Source organism: Tetrao urogallus (genome assembly GCF_951394365.1).
Source record: "Tetrao urogallus genome assembly, chromosome: 1".
Classification (NCBI taxonomy): Eukaryota; Metazoa; Chordata; class Aves; order Galliformes; family Phasianidae; genus Tetrao; species Tetrao urogallus.
In genome coordinates, this window is record NC_136813.1 from 169571754 (window position 1) to 169587887 (window position 16134).

The 16134-nt window shown below is 39.0% G+C and overlaps 1 protein-coding gene across 2 annotated transcripts in view; it reads left to right on the plus strand.

The window, feature by feature from the left end:
• The window catches only part of CFTR (CF transmembrane conductance regulator), a gene marked incomplete at both ends in the record, with an annotated part of 79366 nt that overhangs the window by 32151 nt on the left and 31081 nt on the right, over positions 1–16134 (plus strand). The window contains 4 exons of one of the 2 annotated variants that reach the window (XM_079534987.1): positions 9124–9218; positions 11805–11891; positions 12736–13468; positions 14858–15042. In XM_079534987.1, the coding sequence (XP_079391113.1) occupies positions 9124–9218; positions 11805–11891; positions 12736–13468; positions 14858–15042 (1100 nt within the window). The remainder of the gene's footprint in view (positions 1–9123; positions 9219–11804; positions 11892–12735; positions 13469–14857; positions 15043–16134) is intronic. The other variant, XM_079534988.1, reaches the window with a different exon arrangement.

The following is a 16134-nucleotide window of genomic DNA, read 5'->3' on the forward strand; positions in this document are numbered from 1 at the left end:
TCGGTGTCTCCACGCCGGTGAGCTAGCTTGATGTTTCTGTGTTGGTGAGTGAGCTCAGTGTTTTGGCACTGGTATGATACCTTGGTGTTTTGCTTTGGTAGGATGGCTCAGTGTCTCAGTAGGCTGCAGTTCCTTTGTTCTCCAAGCAGGCTCAATCAAGCCAGCTTTGATCTGTGTGGGTGCAGATCTGTGCAGAACGATATGCTTCACCTCTAGCAGGACTCATTACTTGAGGCCAAGTTTGATATTTGTAAGAATACTTTCTTCTGCACTGAAGCTGAATAAATTGGGACGGCCTGAAGAGAAGGCAGAATGGTCTGGAATCAAGCCAAATGCATTACCTTGTTACTGTTATACTTGCCAGTCTCATTAGCATTATTACAAATTATCAAGTAGGACTGAGAACAGCAGATGTAAGGATGGTTTTAAAATATTAATTCCTAGTTTCTTCCCCATTGTGCACTTCTAAGGGTTTTATTACGACAAGAAGAGTTAATGTTTTGTTGGTTTATGGTTGTGTTTTTGTTCTTTCGGAAGAAGGAATACTAGAGGATTTCTTCCTAAAGGAGCTCACTTTACATTCTTCTCTACAATTTGTGTAGGTAGTTACATAGTGCACCTGAATGCAAGAGAGTATTGTTTATTTTGTCTCTTATATGGATTCTTCAAGTTGGACCAGGGTTTGGTAATAAAAGAGAGTTTGTTTCCTTATTGCACATATACTGGAAGTTAGTTAAAAGGCATCTCTCAACAGTGACTAATTGAGATTTTCCTTCAAGTTCCATGCTCACAAAAAAAAAAAAAAAAAAAAAAAAAAAAAAAAAAGTTTTGAGGAAGACAAAGCCATTTCCTTTGACCTAGTGATCAAATGTAAACAGAATCATATAATTGTTTCCTTTTGAGTGGAAAGGGATCCTTAAAGGTCATCTGCTCCAACTCCCCTGCAATGAACAGGGCCATCTACAGCTAGATCAGGTACTCTGAGTCTGGTCCAGCCTGATCTTGAATGTCTCCAAGGATGGGGATCCACCACCTCTCCAGGCAACCTGTTCCAGTGCATCACTAAAAACTTCCTTATATCCAATCTATATCTCCCCTCCTTCAGTTTGAAACTATTTCCCTTAGTTCTAAAACAGCACACCCTGATAAGAATCTGTCCCCTTTATAGCTCTCCTTTAGGTACTGAAAAGCCACTATCAGATCTCCCTGAAGCCTTCTCTTCTTCAGACTGAACAGACCCAACTCTCTCAGCCTGTCTCCATAGGGGAGGTATTCCATCCCTTGAATCATTTTTGTGGCCCTCCTCTGGATGGACTCTTAAAGGTTATATGACTACTTGTCATAATTTCAGGAAGACACTATATATATATATGTAATGCTGAAGAAGCATGAAAAAAGTTCTCAAATTCTATTTTGAATGTGTTTCTATGAACTAGCAGCATGTCCTTATGGCCAAGAAAACTAGTGGTATCCTTGAATGCATCAAAAAGAGTGTGGCCAGGGAAGTGATCCTCCCCCTCTACTCTGCTGTGGTGAGGCCACATCTGGAGTACTGCATTCAGTTCTGGGCTCCCCAGTTCAGGAAAGATTTTACAGCATAGCCTGCTTTATATGTGTAAAATGATTCAGAACTTGTTCATAATTACATTTTTTGATGTTACTGTTCCTTACAAGTAAAGTAGGACATCAGGGGAGGTAAAATCATGTGGTTCTAATTACAGGCATTTGGAAATAGACAAAGGTTAAGAGAAGAGCAGTAGGTGACAGAACAACAGAATGACTACTTCGGAGTTGAGATGAAGAGATTGTAGTGTGTCTAGATTCACCCTTATTCATGCATGATGTTGAACTCGAATGCCAATACATTTTAGTCATGTGATACTTACTATGAAGCATCACAGTAAAAAGCATTTCATAGAAAAGATAGAAGGGGAACTTGATCCTCTACCACTGCCTTCTTGTTTTATCTTTCCTCGGGGAATTAGGGAATATCCTAGCAAGTATGCAGTGTGAATACATAACTTAACAGATCTTTCAAAATGAAGATAAAATTAGTCAGCACAAAGTAGTAGTCCTCACCATTTATCAATTTTTCAGTAACCTTGTTGGAATATACTGTTTGAATGAGTTTAATTCTGAGTATGCAGATATTATTGTGTTTATTACTTTTAACATCACTGCTATAATAGAGAAAAGCCAAGATGTGATTGGGGCAGTCTGAACTCTCTTTCTGCTAAAGAAAGTCCCCATATGCTAATTTAAAAGTAATTAAAAGTAAAATAAGATAAACAGGTGATACTTGAGCTTATGCTACCTTTCTTTTTTTGACAAGGTGTTTTACCCTTTTATTAAGTACTTTTCATCACATTCATGATAAAAGTCAATTAGAAGGTGAACTTCTTCCTAGCACTTCAGATTAAAGACCAATTAAGTAAGAACAAATTCAGTGCTGGGAACATCCTGCATGATTCACCACTTTTATTCACAGTGATGAATGGCAAAAAACACTGGGAGATGTGAACTGCATGAATTTATATGTCTATGGAGTCTTGCTACTAAATATGAGGTAATTCCACAGGTGCATATTCCACAGAGACTGAAAGATTCTACTAATGTAATGGGAAGGATAACCTGAATTTAAACAGGAATTTGTAGGAATAGCCAAGGGGTTTTCAACATCTTTATTACTGATATGAAAAATTGTGAATAGCACATGACTTGATTTTTAAATTTTTAATTTGAAAAATCATTATTAATAGCCTACAATAAACTGGAAGTAGGTTTTTTCATTGGTTTTTATCACTTGTTAAGTTATAAAGGTAAAGCCCTTGAACAGTTATAGCATGAAACTTCAAGGCTACATTTTGTTAGCTTTGAACAACATTGTCCCAAGAGAATACGTTTTTCAAGCCAGGACAGCAGAAACTAGTCCATTATAGTTACTCTTGTTAAAAAATAAACAAGGACTGTATCTCATCTGAAGGGAGGCAATACTTCATTTGTTTCAAAATCATAGTTCTGTGATTTCTGGTTTTGCCTTTGTGAAAGGTAAAAGATATTTTTCCACCTACTTAATTCATTCTGTCCTTCAATGCTTTCCTAAGAGGCCATAAACCCATAATGGCAAAGTACCTGTAAGAAGCTGCCACTTTTAAAGTAAACACATGCTCTGATTTGACAGGCACCACCTGCTTGTGAATGTAATGTTTAACGCTGCTTGCAAACAGAGAAAGTGTTTCCTTACAAAATCAAATCATATAACAGCATACAGGAAACACGAAACCACATTCTGTCCTTTTTGAGCTGCCTTCACAGGGAATGCATGCAATACATTTTCAGCTTAGATCATGAGAAAATGATTAGAGAAAGAGACAGTTAATATGCCAAGCCCTCGTTTGTGCTCTTGTGTGTTTGGCATCTCCTCAGAAAGTATGGCATCTCCCCCTCGGTGAGTGGCTCTCTGCAGTGTCAAGGATGCCCCGAAACAAAAGCACATATTCTTACTAGCATCTCACTGTGCTTCCCCAGCCCCTTTTATCAGTGCTGACTGTTTGGGTTTTTTTTTTTGCAGGTGTGTTATTAGTCTGCACAGAATATCACATCTGAAGCTGACTACAGGTGCACAATTAAACTAAATCTGTAGGAGGTGTGAGGCAGTTTGACAGCTTTTAGTCAGACAGCGTGTGAAATACTTTGCACCCCGTTTTGTGGCCACTGTTCACAAGGGCTACTGACACGTTAGGAAGCGGAAGAGAGGAACAATAAGGACTCAAATCTGGCTCTGTGTGCTTTATAGTAAGCAATTCTCTGCAAGAGGATATTAAGAGGAAGCTTGGTTACCTAATCATGTAGATGTTTGAAATGTGTGTGTTCAATGAGAAAGCAGGTTACCTAGGCTGCCTTCATAGATAGGGACAGACACAGGTATGCCAATGTGAAGCTCCTCTCATCCTAGTGTAATCAACTAAAATAGCGTAACTGAATTCCCTGCATGTTTTCTCTTGAGTTTCTAGAGAAAACAGGTAGCTTAGATGTCTTTGTTATCAATATGAGGTGGGGTGAGTCCCACTCTTTGTCCATACATTAAACAGATGTCTGGAAGCTGTCAAGCATTTAGCAACTAAGAAAAGACAGTAATTGTCTGACAGTTAATAACTAGTTAAAAAATCAGGAAAAAAAGTGCCAAATTTTACACACTGAGAACAGTGTTTTCTTAGCATAAAGACACATAAAACTATCAAGTAATCTTCAAATAACCTTGATACCAAAGAATTTGTATGCAAAAAAAATCTGTTCTGTTTCCTTTCTGTGTGTGTGTGTGTGTGTTTTATATACTCTAGAAAGAGTTATTACATTAAACTATCTCAGCATTATTCTTCTGTACCAATCCCAAAGGTATTATCAATTACCCTTATTGCTGAGGCAGGTGAATATGACTTACACACAGTTAAACCTACAAACAAATATTAAATAGAGTGCTTTCTCCTTGAGTGTGAGATTTGTTAGCTAATATTAGAAGATCTCACAAAAAGTAATCACCATCTATGGGAACAGGGACTGGAGAGAGAGTGTTAGGGTTCCTCTCTGAAAGTAATGCCTCCGATTTTATTACCCTGACCCACGATGTCAGAGGTGGATATTGCTGATATGGCAGTAGAGGCAAACCTTCCCACCAGTTTTCCATTACATGTTGTTGCCATGTGACAGATGGCAGCAGAGGGGCAGTCTGACAAAATGGCATCTGATGCAGAAGTGCGGATGCAGCAGAGGTGTGTCGTGGAATTCCTCCATGCAAAAAAAGTGGCACCCATTGACGTTTGTTGACTCTTGCCGAATGCTTATGGAGACCAAACAGCAGATGTGAGCACAGTGAGGCAGTGAGTGGTGTGTTTCAGCAGAGGTGGCAGTGATGTGAAAGACAAGCCATGTTCTGCATGGCCATGCACAGCTGTTACACCACAAAATGAGCTCATCTGCACGAATCAGAAGGCTGTGACTAGGGAACTGTGTACAGAGCTAAATATCGGCTTCAAAGCACTGGTGGCAATGTTGGAATATCACAGATTTTGCATCAGGTGGGTCCTAGGAATGCTCACACAGGAACATAAAGAACACCATATGAAAATTTGTCATGACTTACTGAATCAATATGAGGCTGAAGGTGACAGTTTTCCACTACAAATGATGATGAAATGTGTTGTCACCATTATGAGCTGGAGTTAAAATGACAGTTGTGGAGATGCAAAATGTGAATTCCCCATTGAAGAAAAAGTTCAAGACACAGCCCTCAGTGGGTGAAGTTATGAGATAGGAAAGGGGTGATCCTTCTGGATTCCCTGGAATCCAGACAAATCATCAACTTTGACCACTACATCATAATGCTGACTAAGCTGAAGGCTCGAACTTCCAGAGACAGGCAGAGAAAAAAACTTATCCCAGGATAACACCAGGCCCCATACCAGTTTGAAGACTGTGGAACACGCTGTCAGCCTTGCCTGGGCTGTCCTATAAAACCTATCACATAGTCCAGATTTCCTTCTGACTGCCATCTATTTGTGCCAATGAAAGACAGACTGTGTAGGCGACATTTGTCTAGCGACAAGACTGGCACAACAGTTGTGAAATTGTTAAGTGGGTCAACTCTGGTGGTGGAGATTTTTATGTGTGGCTTGCAGCCTTTGGTGAAATTGCACATCTAGTGGTGGTGACTATGTTGAAAAACAGTGTTCTGTAGCTAAGAATTTGCTCTATCAAATAGTGTTGTTGTGCATCTGTTATAATTTCTATGGAAATAAATAGGAGACATTAATTTTTGAGCAACCTATGTATATATTAAAGAAAATCCAGTAAATGCTTCATTAGCATGCTGGGTTTTGTGCTGTTCAGCATCGTTACATTAGATTTGTTCCTGGCTTAATTTCACTTCCTGCATAAAATGACAGCAAGGATGTATTTGGACCAGCCCTACATACTTTTTTACAATAGGTAATGCATGTTCCAACAAATAACATTGTGTGTCTATTGGACTTCTTCACTCTGTTTACGCCACTGAAAGAAATTACTAACCATTTTTTAATTATTATAATTACAGCCTGAAAAGTTCTTTGTCTTTTCCATGCCATATATTACCCTGAGGTGAAAGGTAGAAGAAAACAGAAGGGGAACTCATTAAAAGTCTGATTAAAATACCATGTTGACATACCTGCGAAGAAATATATCAGACAAAATCCAACCACCAAAGCAATGGGAGTTCTGGAATTGATTTTAGTAGGGCTAAGATTTTACATTGATGATAGGGGGAGATATAATGGGCCCAGTAATAACCTGGCGCTTATTTAGAAAACGATGTAGAAACAGGAGTCAACAATGGCACCAACAATATTGCAGGCTTCAATAGAAATGTGAAGCAGTTGAAGTCAGCTTAAATATTTCGGTACGCAACAGCACAAATAGCAGTGTCCAGGTGAAGATATTGGGTTAATGTCAAAAGTACAGATGCTTAACATGACTCCTGTGTGCAGAGTGAAATTGGAAGAGATCTGAGCAGGTCATCTCACTTAAATGTCAGAAAAGCCTTTATGCCAGAATTCCACACCTCCTTTTGAAGTACTTCACGGCCTATAGGAAAATAATTATATTCAGATAATCGTGCTTTAAAAATGTTAGCACTATATTTTGCATCCTTCTTTCTGCAAATGTCAGTTAGTAACAGGGATTTGTTTGTGCGGGAAGTAACTAGTTAACATCAGAATAAGTTAGAAATCACCTGCAATGGCTTTTCCGTACATAAAAGCCTCTTGATTTTGAGGTCAGAATCCTCTGAGCCAGGAAGTAAATGCTATTACCAAATTAAAGAGTTGGGAGAATCTCCCATTTCCTGATGGATCAGGCAGTCAATTTCTAGTCTTTGAGCTGCTGGACTTTAATCTGTCACTGATCCAGGACTGAACAGCATTGTTACTCTGTTCCTGAGGTCAGGGCAATTTGCAGGGGAGGAAGAAGGAAGTGTTTCTCTGGCAAGATTTTTATTTATTTATTTGTTCGGCAAAACCTGTGGGGCCTGTGACATCCCAAAGAAAATGATTAGCAGTCAAAATCTCAGTACAGGTGATCACAGCTGTATTGTATCAGACTTCATGTGAAATGTTAACTTCTAGAGAACAGCTCAGCTTAGATTGTATTTCCCTGGAAGTCTGAAGAGCCTGGTATCTGAGCCCGACCGTACGTCCCAGCACTTCTCTGTTCACCCAGGGAATGATGCAGATTGCATATTCAGAGCTGGAATCGATCATTCTTACGCAGATACCACAGCTGGAAACAGGAGTCCTGTGCTAGCTGGGGACAGACGAGATAAAAGGTGTTCTGACAGTGCCATAGAGAAGAGCTTATCTTTTTCCTCCATCTTTTTAATTCCATATCCTCTCTGCCACTGTTTTAGTAGCAGAAGTTATGTTCTCTGGCTGGCCAAAGATTTTGATCGCTTCCAGAATAATTCAAGCTTGTTTCTTTCACTGAAAAGTGGCAGGCATCTGCTTTCTGATTTCATAAATAGTAATGCCTTGAAAAACGCTTCAAATTTGTCTTCCAGTGTTTTGCCTAAGGAAAGGTAGCAAGCCCTCCTTTGCCTGACTCATGGTTCTGACTCTAATGTGGGATGTTCCTCAACAGGAAGCACTGGAAGAGCACAGCTTTTTCCAGCAGCAGTGGTAGGCCATCTGGGACATGTTCATGCCCCTACTATGAATTGAGTGGCTGTGTGCAGGTGAATGAATGGTTCTGAATGCCTTGAATTGCTGCAGTTGTGTGGGAACAGCTGTGCAGCAGTGCTGTGCTGCTGGGTGGGCACTGCTGGTGTAGGGAGCATCTGGCTGTCTTGGGGCTTCCAGCTGCGTGCTGGGAAGGCTGCCTTGCAGTCCTACTGCTGGAAGCCCAGTCTGCCCAGGGCACTGCCAGCAAGTGGCTGGGAACCTGAGGTAGTCGAGCCTGTGTTTCTGAGCAAAATTCCCTGACATACGGAATGTTGTGGAGCTGCATCAGGGCAGGGTCAGTTGGATATCAGGAAAAGGTTCTTTACCAGAGTGGTCAGACACCAGAACAGGCAGCGGTCATGGTCACAAGCTGCTGGAGCTGTAGAGCATTTGGACAACGCTTTCAGACATAGGGTCTGATTTTTGCGTGGTTCTGTGTGGAGGTAGGAGTTGTACTTGAGGTTCCTTGTGGATCTTTTCCAACTCAGCAGATTCTATAATTCTATGGTTCTATGACTCACAGTGGCGTCAGTGTTACTGAAATAGCTTAAGGACATAGGCTGGATAAGGTTTACAGGCAAGTTAATATTTTTTATAAGAGCAACCGTAAACTTAGATAAGCTAGACAGTGTTAGCGCACATAAGCACTTCTCCACATCTATGCTTCCATGAATTGTTGTGGTTTGCAGGGATCTGTGCTAAATGCAACTGCTCAAAAGTCTCCTGTCCACCTCTGCCAGTGAGGCACAGGGATCTCTACTGGTGCCTCTTTCTGTCTTACATGTGAACAAAATGGTATTCTCTGTTTTCTTCACTGGCAAAATATTCATTTCTAGCACAGCCACAAGTAAGTTACATGCCAAGTGGTGGAGCTTGGTTCCTACACTATTTGCAAGCCTGTGTTCCTGTCATTCTCTGCTGAGAATTTTATCCAAGCCTTGTTTTTATGAAAATGCCTTCTCTGAGGTCTGAAGAATTCAGATCTAGACTTTGATTTTTGCTTTTCCACCCGTGGTAGCAAGAGCATTTATCATCGTTATTATAGAGGAAGCTAACAATTAACATCTTGAATCAATTTTATATGAAAGTATATTCTTTGTTTTTATAGCAATCCAGCAATTCAAATATTTGTTCTTGAAACCTTACAGCTTGAGATTGTTCTCTGAGATAGAATGATGCTCTGTTTAATCACCATTTCTGATTACGTGAACACGTGAAGAAATAATTGTGTGGGAGACTTTTTTATTTTATTTTTTTACAACTTCTGTCTAACCTCTCTGTGCAGTATTGCATATCGTGCCTCCATTTGTTCTGTAGCTTGAGTTCTTTGAATATGGAAAATCCATGTCAGATTCTTAAAAAAATTTGTTAACAGGACATTTTGAAGTTCCCAGACAAAGATTATACAGTGCTGGGAGAAGGTGGAATCATTCTGAGTGGAGGCCAGCGAGCACGAATCTCACTAGCAAGGTGAGCATTTTGCTATTTCTATGTTTCACATACAGGGGAAATATTATGACTGAACACATAAGTACATGTGGGCTAAGACCGAATATGTAGCTATACCCCAGGCAGGAGCTTTGTTTGGCTATCAGAAATCTGAGATTTGCTCTGCAATTTCATTTGTGATGCATCTGTACAGCTATTCATTGAATTTTAAAAATTTCACGCCAGATGCATGCTATGGCTTGGCTGAAGATGAGCGTTCTCCTCCTGACACAAGATACACTGGGAGATTCAGAACTTCACGTGTAGTTCTCTGAGTATCAAAGAAACACTTGCGATACACATACACAGATAAAGCAGCATGCTGGGATCTTTGCCTGCTGTGATACTTAGACAAAGCAGTCCATACACCGACTAATGACATACTCTCTGCCTGCAGATAACAAAACTGAAAAAACATCCTGCCATGTTTCAATAAGTGTTACTAGTTTAGGAATTTTTGTCTCATACAAAAAATAAGTGGAAAACAATGGTTAGCTTGCACCAATGGGTAATGACCTAGCCCTGTCTCTTGGGCTTTCCAAAGTCAGGAGATAATTTTGAAGAGCAGCATGTTTTTCATGTAGATTAGCTGTATGTTTCAGCTGGATTGCTTAGCTATCATCAAAAATCCAGGGATGATAGCTGTAATGTGTAAATGGTCCTGTTGGTTTCTGTGCTGAGTGGCTCAAAAATGCTTGGTAGAAGTAAAATCTCATTATAGTGGTCCACGGTGGCATCCCGTGAAAGATGTGCATGCCTGTTTGAGGCTAGAAGATTCATTAAAATAGGAAGCCTTTCATTGAGGATATCCATAGTGCATTTGTAAGAGAGGAAAAGGGATATGGCTGCTTCTGTTTCATACAGAAAGACAAGAGAGAAGTGGGCGAAGTTTCCAGAGAACACCAAAAAAAAGGGAAAGAAGAACCCTAACCAAAACCCACTTCGACTTTCATACAAACTTCACTCAAAATATTTCTCAGATTCACTGAGTAATCATGTCTGTTGTTTTTCAGATGGTCACAGCTCATTTACTGGAGTGTCATATAATGGAATTTATGTTTTTATTGCCAGCTGTATAATAATTATTTCATAAACAGTTACATTTTGAAAGGCAATAGTTTATCTGCTTTAAATTTTGATTGTTCTCTAATCTAAGCTCAACATACATGAAGGTGTGCAGGTCCTTGGGTTGCATGTGAAGGTCTGTGGAAGCCAGAGAAGAAAGTGTAGGATTATAGCCCTGAGTCGTACCCTCCTTCACTGCAGATAAGCTGGACATTATTTGCTTGGACTGGCTGCATGCATCTATCCGGTGTACTTCTTGCAGTCATATTAAATCAGAGTCCCTTCTGTAGGGGCCATCAGTGATTCTTCCTGAGGAGCAGATGCAGCTTGCCTGAGTTCTGCTTTCTAACAGTACAGCCAGTGCTGCTGTTGCGACAGGGCAAACAAAAAGCCCCTGGAAGGAAACACACTGTGCTCACTGGCCCAGCACTTTGAAGTCAGTCCTATACAGCTAGTCAGTCCACCATACAAATTACAGCCATAATCTGAGTGCAACTGTTATTCCATCAAACAAACTGCAAATGTTTCACTGATGAAAATGCCAAGAACAGCGCGAGCTTTTTGTTATTGTGCAGCCACTTCATCATAACATAACGTATGGCCATTTAAATCAATCATGACAGAGATTTTTTGATAGAGCTGCTTGGTTTATTAACATAATATTGTATCATTGAGCTTTATTTCTCCTGGTGGTTAAATATTTTCACATTGTTTAACATAATTATTTTAAAACACGATTGAAAAGTACTTTAAAAAGTACTGAAATGAAGTTGTCCAAATTTTCTTTACTAATTATACCCTGATTCGTATCACATCATGATTTTCAAACTGACGGAGGAAGGCAAGGGGTTTTTTTGAACTTCTGTTGAAACATCTATAAAACCCCTCTTAACCACAGATTTAAGTATCACTGACCCATGTCCAGACATATGTAGCTTAAGAGCCTAATGCCACAAATGATTTTTCACATCCTGATCTCAAAATATTGTACAGTCCTGTTTAAGGTAATGCTTGCAAGCTCATAGCTTGCTAACACTTGTCCTGGCTCACCATTTATCTCAAATTACCAAAATTATCACATGCACCAAAGTCTTTTTAGGCACTTATTTACATACATGTAATATTTCCTCAGGCATCAGAAGACATTACAGGGGATTCTAAATTCCAATTGAAATGTTCACTGTACACCCAGAGGGACTGCCAAATCCGGGTGTTAAAAACATCTGTGGAGAAGCCTCTGTGAAAAGCATCTTTATTTCTTCCTTTGTACAGAAATTAGTGAAAGATTTATTTAGTACTTACCATAGTCTGCAGCAAGGAAAGCCCTAACTGAAAAGTGACTTATAAGCAGATTAAATGTTGAACTCTAACTCTGTATTTATATTGTAGAAACGTTTTTGAGTTAGAAATATAAGGAAATATAAAAATATATATTTTAAGTTACGTTTATGTGAATTTGTAAGAGTTGTGAAAGTTAATTTCGTTTCTGTTTTCTCTGCTCAGAGCAGTGTACAAAGACGCTGATTTGTATCTCATGGATTCTCCTTTCGGATATTTAGACATTTTTACAGAAAAAGAAATATTTGAGAGGTACTGTATGTTTTGAAATGCTGTGCTTAAGAATTTCATCAAATGACTTAGTGTAAAACCAGTAGCAGAAATCTCCCTCTAATTGTTATAGAATTTAAGAACAGTACAAAAATACAGAAGTGATTAAAATAATACCTTTGGGGAATGTTGTTTTATAGAATTTTTGTGAGTAAACATTTTGTGTTAGCATTAGGATGGGATATTGTGTATGGCAGGCCTGGGCCGTATTGAACCTGCTGTAATCTGTTAATCCCAGGTTGTAACACTTCATGTCAGGTGCATCTGTCTACCAGAAGGGCTCTCCGTTTAAAATTTGTATCTACTATGTCAGTATACATTTTGGCAATATTTTTTCCTTTTTAGAAAGAAATTTTAATTGCTGAAAGAGTGGTCACCTGAAAGTGCCCACTGAACAGGAGAATGTTGGCCGAACATGTAGACTTCTGACTTGCCCTCTTAGAGTAGCTCAAAACACTGGGGACGCACTGCCATCCATGAAATTTGCAGTTACCAAATTTGTAAGCTTTGGAACTGAGCTAATAAATCTAAGTAACTCTAAAATGAGAAGAAATGTTTCATTTTCATGTTGAGCTGTACTTTTTTGGATTGATCTGAAAACGATTTATTTTTCCCCCTCCTTTGGCTTCTGCTCTAAAAATGCTCATCCTTCACACATTCCTTACCTTACCTTCACACAAGCCTTACCACTTCCTTGTAGTTTGAGGGAGCACCCAAGAGTGTACATACTTGGAGGGAAGTAGCTGAGGATTGAAAATGGAGGAGATAAAAGCAATGTCTAATTATGAAAATAAGAAATCTAATTTTTAACTTTTGTTTTTTATAGTTGTGTGTGCAAGTTGATGGCCAATAAAACTAGGATCTTAGTTACTTCAAAACTGGAACATTTGAAGATTGCTGACAAAATATTAATCTTACATGAGGGGAGCTGCTATTTCTATGGAACATTCTCTGAACTTCAGGGCCAAAGGCCAGACTTCAGCTCGGAGCTGATGGGATTTGATTCTTTTGATCAATTCAGTGCAGAGAGAAGAAATTCAATTATAACTGAGACTCTGCGACGATTTTCCTTTGAAGGAGAAAGCATGGGATCACGAAATGAAATAAAGAAGCAATCTTTTAAACAAACATCAGATTTTAATGACAAAAGGAAGAACTCCGTAATTGTTAACCCACTTAATGCGGGCAGGAAGTTATCGATAATACAGAAGAATGGGACACAGGTCAATGGACTGGAAGATGGCCACGTTGACTCACCGGAAAGGAGGATCTCACTGGTACCTGACCTGGAACAGGGAGATGTGGGACTACCTCGAAGTAACATGTTAAACTCTGACCACATGCTGCAATCTCGGAGGAGGCAGTCTGTGTTAAGTCTGATGACAGGCACCTCCGTGAACCAAGGCCCACACACCTCCAAAAAGGGAAGTACAACGTTTCGGAAAATGTCTATGGTGCCTCAGACAAACCTGTCCTCTGAGATAGATATCTACACTAGGCGCTTGTCTCGAGACAGCATCTTGGACATCACTGATGAAATTAATGAAGAGGATTTGAAGGTGCGTGTTGATTTACTTCATCTTTTTTGATATGGTGATAATTTGAGCAATATACTCCTATGCCCATTTCTACTTGACTATTCACTCTACAATGTTTCCTGAGGAACGTCTTTTCTTCAATATCTATCAGTATTTTTTTAAAGTCAAATACTATCTTGAAATTCTTGAAAATATTTCTTGGTGTCAAACTGCCTAGCTTATATTCTGATACAAATAATGAACAGACAAGTAAGCTGTTTTACTCTGTTTTTATGGGTGTGCTGGAAATCATGGTCAATCAAGGTTGAGTTTTACGCCAACAACTGGAGCAAAATTCCTTTCTTTTTCTTATAATTAACAATATTACGTGATAAAATACTTTTCTTTCCAAGGTTTCCCCTGCCCCCCCCCCTCCCGCCCCCCCTCCATTTTTCTTTAAAATTGTTTTTGATAGGATAGAAAAATTTTCTGTAGTAGTTTACTTTGTGGAAAAAAGTCCAGAAGAAACATTGAAACTCTTAATTTGCTGAAGCACTGTCCATTTTTTCTTTTGCTTTATTGTTTTGAGCAGAACAAAAATCCCTTAGTATATCTATGATTTCACTTTAACAGCATATTAGTAGTCTACATTCCAATATACACTGAAAGAAAATTGCTGTTGATTAACTATTACCCGACTTTCTGAAGTACTGGAAAAAAAATCTTTGTTGTTTCTTTCAGTGTTATCTGAACATTTCAAATTATCCCTAAACTGTGATGTTGGAGTGAAGATAATTTGATCACCCAGTATCTTCCTCACCTGGCCATTATCAGGCAATTTGAATCAAATCATAGAATGATTTGGGTTGGAAAACTTAAAGATCATCTAGTTTGTGTAGCTTAAAGATCCTTAAAGATCATTTACTTCCAACCTCCATCCATGGATGCAGGCTTCCCCAACTTTCCACTAGATCAGGTTGCACAGGGCCCCATCCAACTTAGCCTTGAACACCTCCAGGGAGAGGGCATCCACAGCTGGGCAATCCATGCCAGAGCCTCACCACTCTCACAGTGCAGAATTTCTTCCTAATGTCTAATCTAAATAATTCCTCCTTTAGTTTAAAGCTGCTCTCCCTTGTCCTATCACTGCATTCCATGATAAAAAGTCCCTCCCCATCTTGCCTGTGGTCCCCCATTAGGTACTGGAATGCCACTATGAGGTCCCTCTGGAGCCTTCTCTTCCTTGGGCTAAACAACCCCAACTCTGTCAGCCTGTAGTGTGAATGCTACAGTTCAATTATTTGAAGTCAGCAGAAAGAATGACACCTTTCATGTGAGTTAGCAGAATGAATGACAGCATTCGTGTGTCAGAAATTTTCACAAATAGGTACTATTGTCATTGTAACTATGGTCTTATCAATTCTCTGTCAGGAATGCTTTACTGATGATGCTGAAGGCATGGGTACTGTTACCACGTGGAATACTTATTTCAGATACATTACCATCCACAAAAGCTTGATTTTTGTACTGATTTTATGTGTGACTATCTTCTTATTTGAGGTAAGAAAATCTGTTCCCAGTTTCATTTTCCTGCAAACGATGTTTCTTCAAATTATGTAGTTTGTGATAGAAGTATAAAGGGATAAAGGATCAAGACATTAGTTGATGCGTGTATCGACCAGCGGCAACTGCCGTTAAAATGATTATTTTTTAAATATGATTTCTCTACCTTTTAGTTGAACATTGCTCACTGAAGGTAATGATTAGTACATGGCAGAACTCAGATTATCACTGTTATTTCTGTTATATAAACTGTTGTCCTGAGCTTGTCTCTTTTTCGCAGGTGAATGAATTCCCGTTTTCTATGAAAAGAAATCTTTACAGAGCCTTGTGAATTTAACAAGTGCACACATATCAGTCCTGGAGAGTTGCTTTTAATAATGTGTTATTAGTTTTTCTCTCAGTGAAGGAAGAAAGGGTAATAATGCAGAAAGCTGAAGGCCTTTGATGGCATTTAAAAGACAGGTGGGATTTTCCCACAGTGTGCAGAGAAGACTTTTTTCCAAGTACAGTGAAAACACTGTCAGAACATGTGCTGAAGAACTTCTGCTTGATCACATGCCTGATCATTATTTTGCCTTTTGTGGATGTTTTCTGCTTTTTTTCCCTTGACATTTTTCAGCACAAGAAGAAAAAAAGAAAAATCCACTAGGAATATAGGATTGCTTTTTGACTGATTGTGCCAGTGAAGGGTTTTTAACAATTCTAAGTTGACATTTGACCTTCTTTTAGTATCATGAAACCTGGAGAAGGACATGAGTGATAATAGGCTGAATTTACAGTAATGTTGCATTCTGGATGACTAAATTAGTTCTTCTGGAACCAATGATTTTGTGTCCGGAGCTTGGGTCTTGTTTGAGATCCCGCATTTCTAAACCACTTCCAACAACATGATTGAGCATTTTAATGTGTAGCTGTTCTCATTATGTAAGTTCTATTTTCCTGGTGTGGAAAATGGCATTATAAACATACAACAGCAAAGTTAAATGTGATTTGTAGGAGAAAAGGAAATTTTAACTTTGAGGTGTTTTGCCTCTGTATTCAGCGTATGTTTCCAATACTGATCACAGGTTTTTGCTTTTTAAATTAGACAAAAAACTTTTTAAATAATTCAAAAGCCTCTCTTTCTAACTGAGAACAAATCTGGT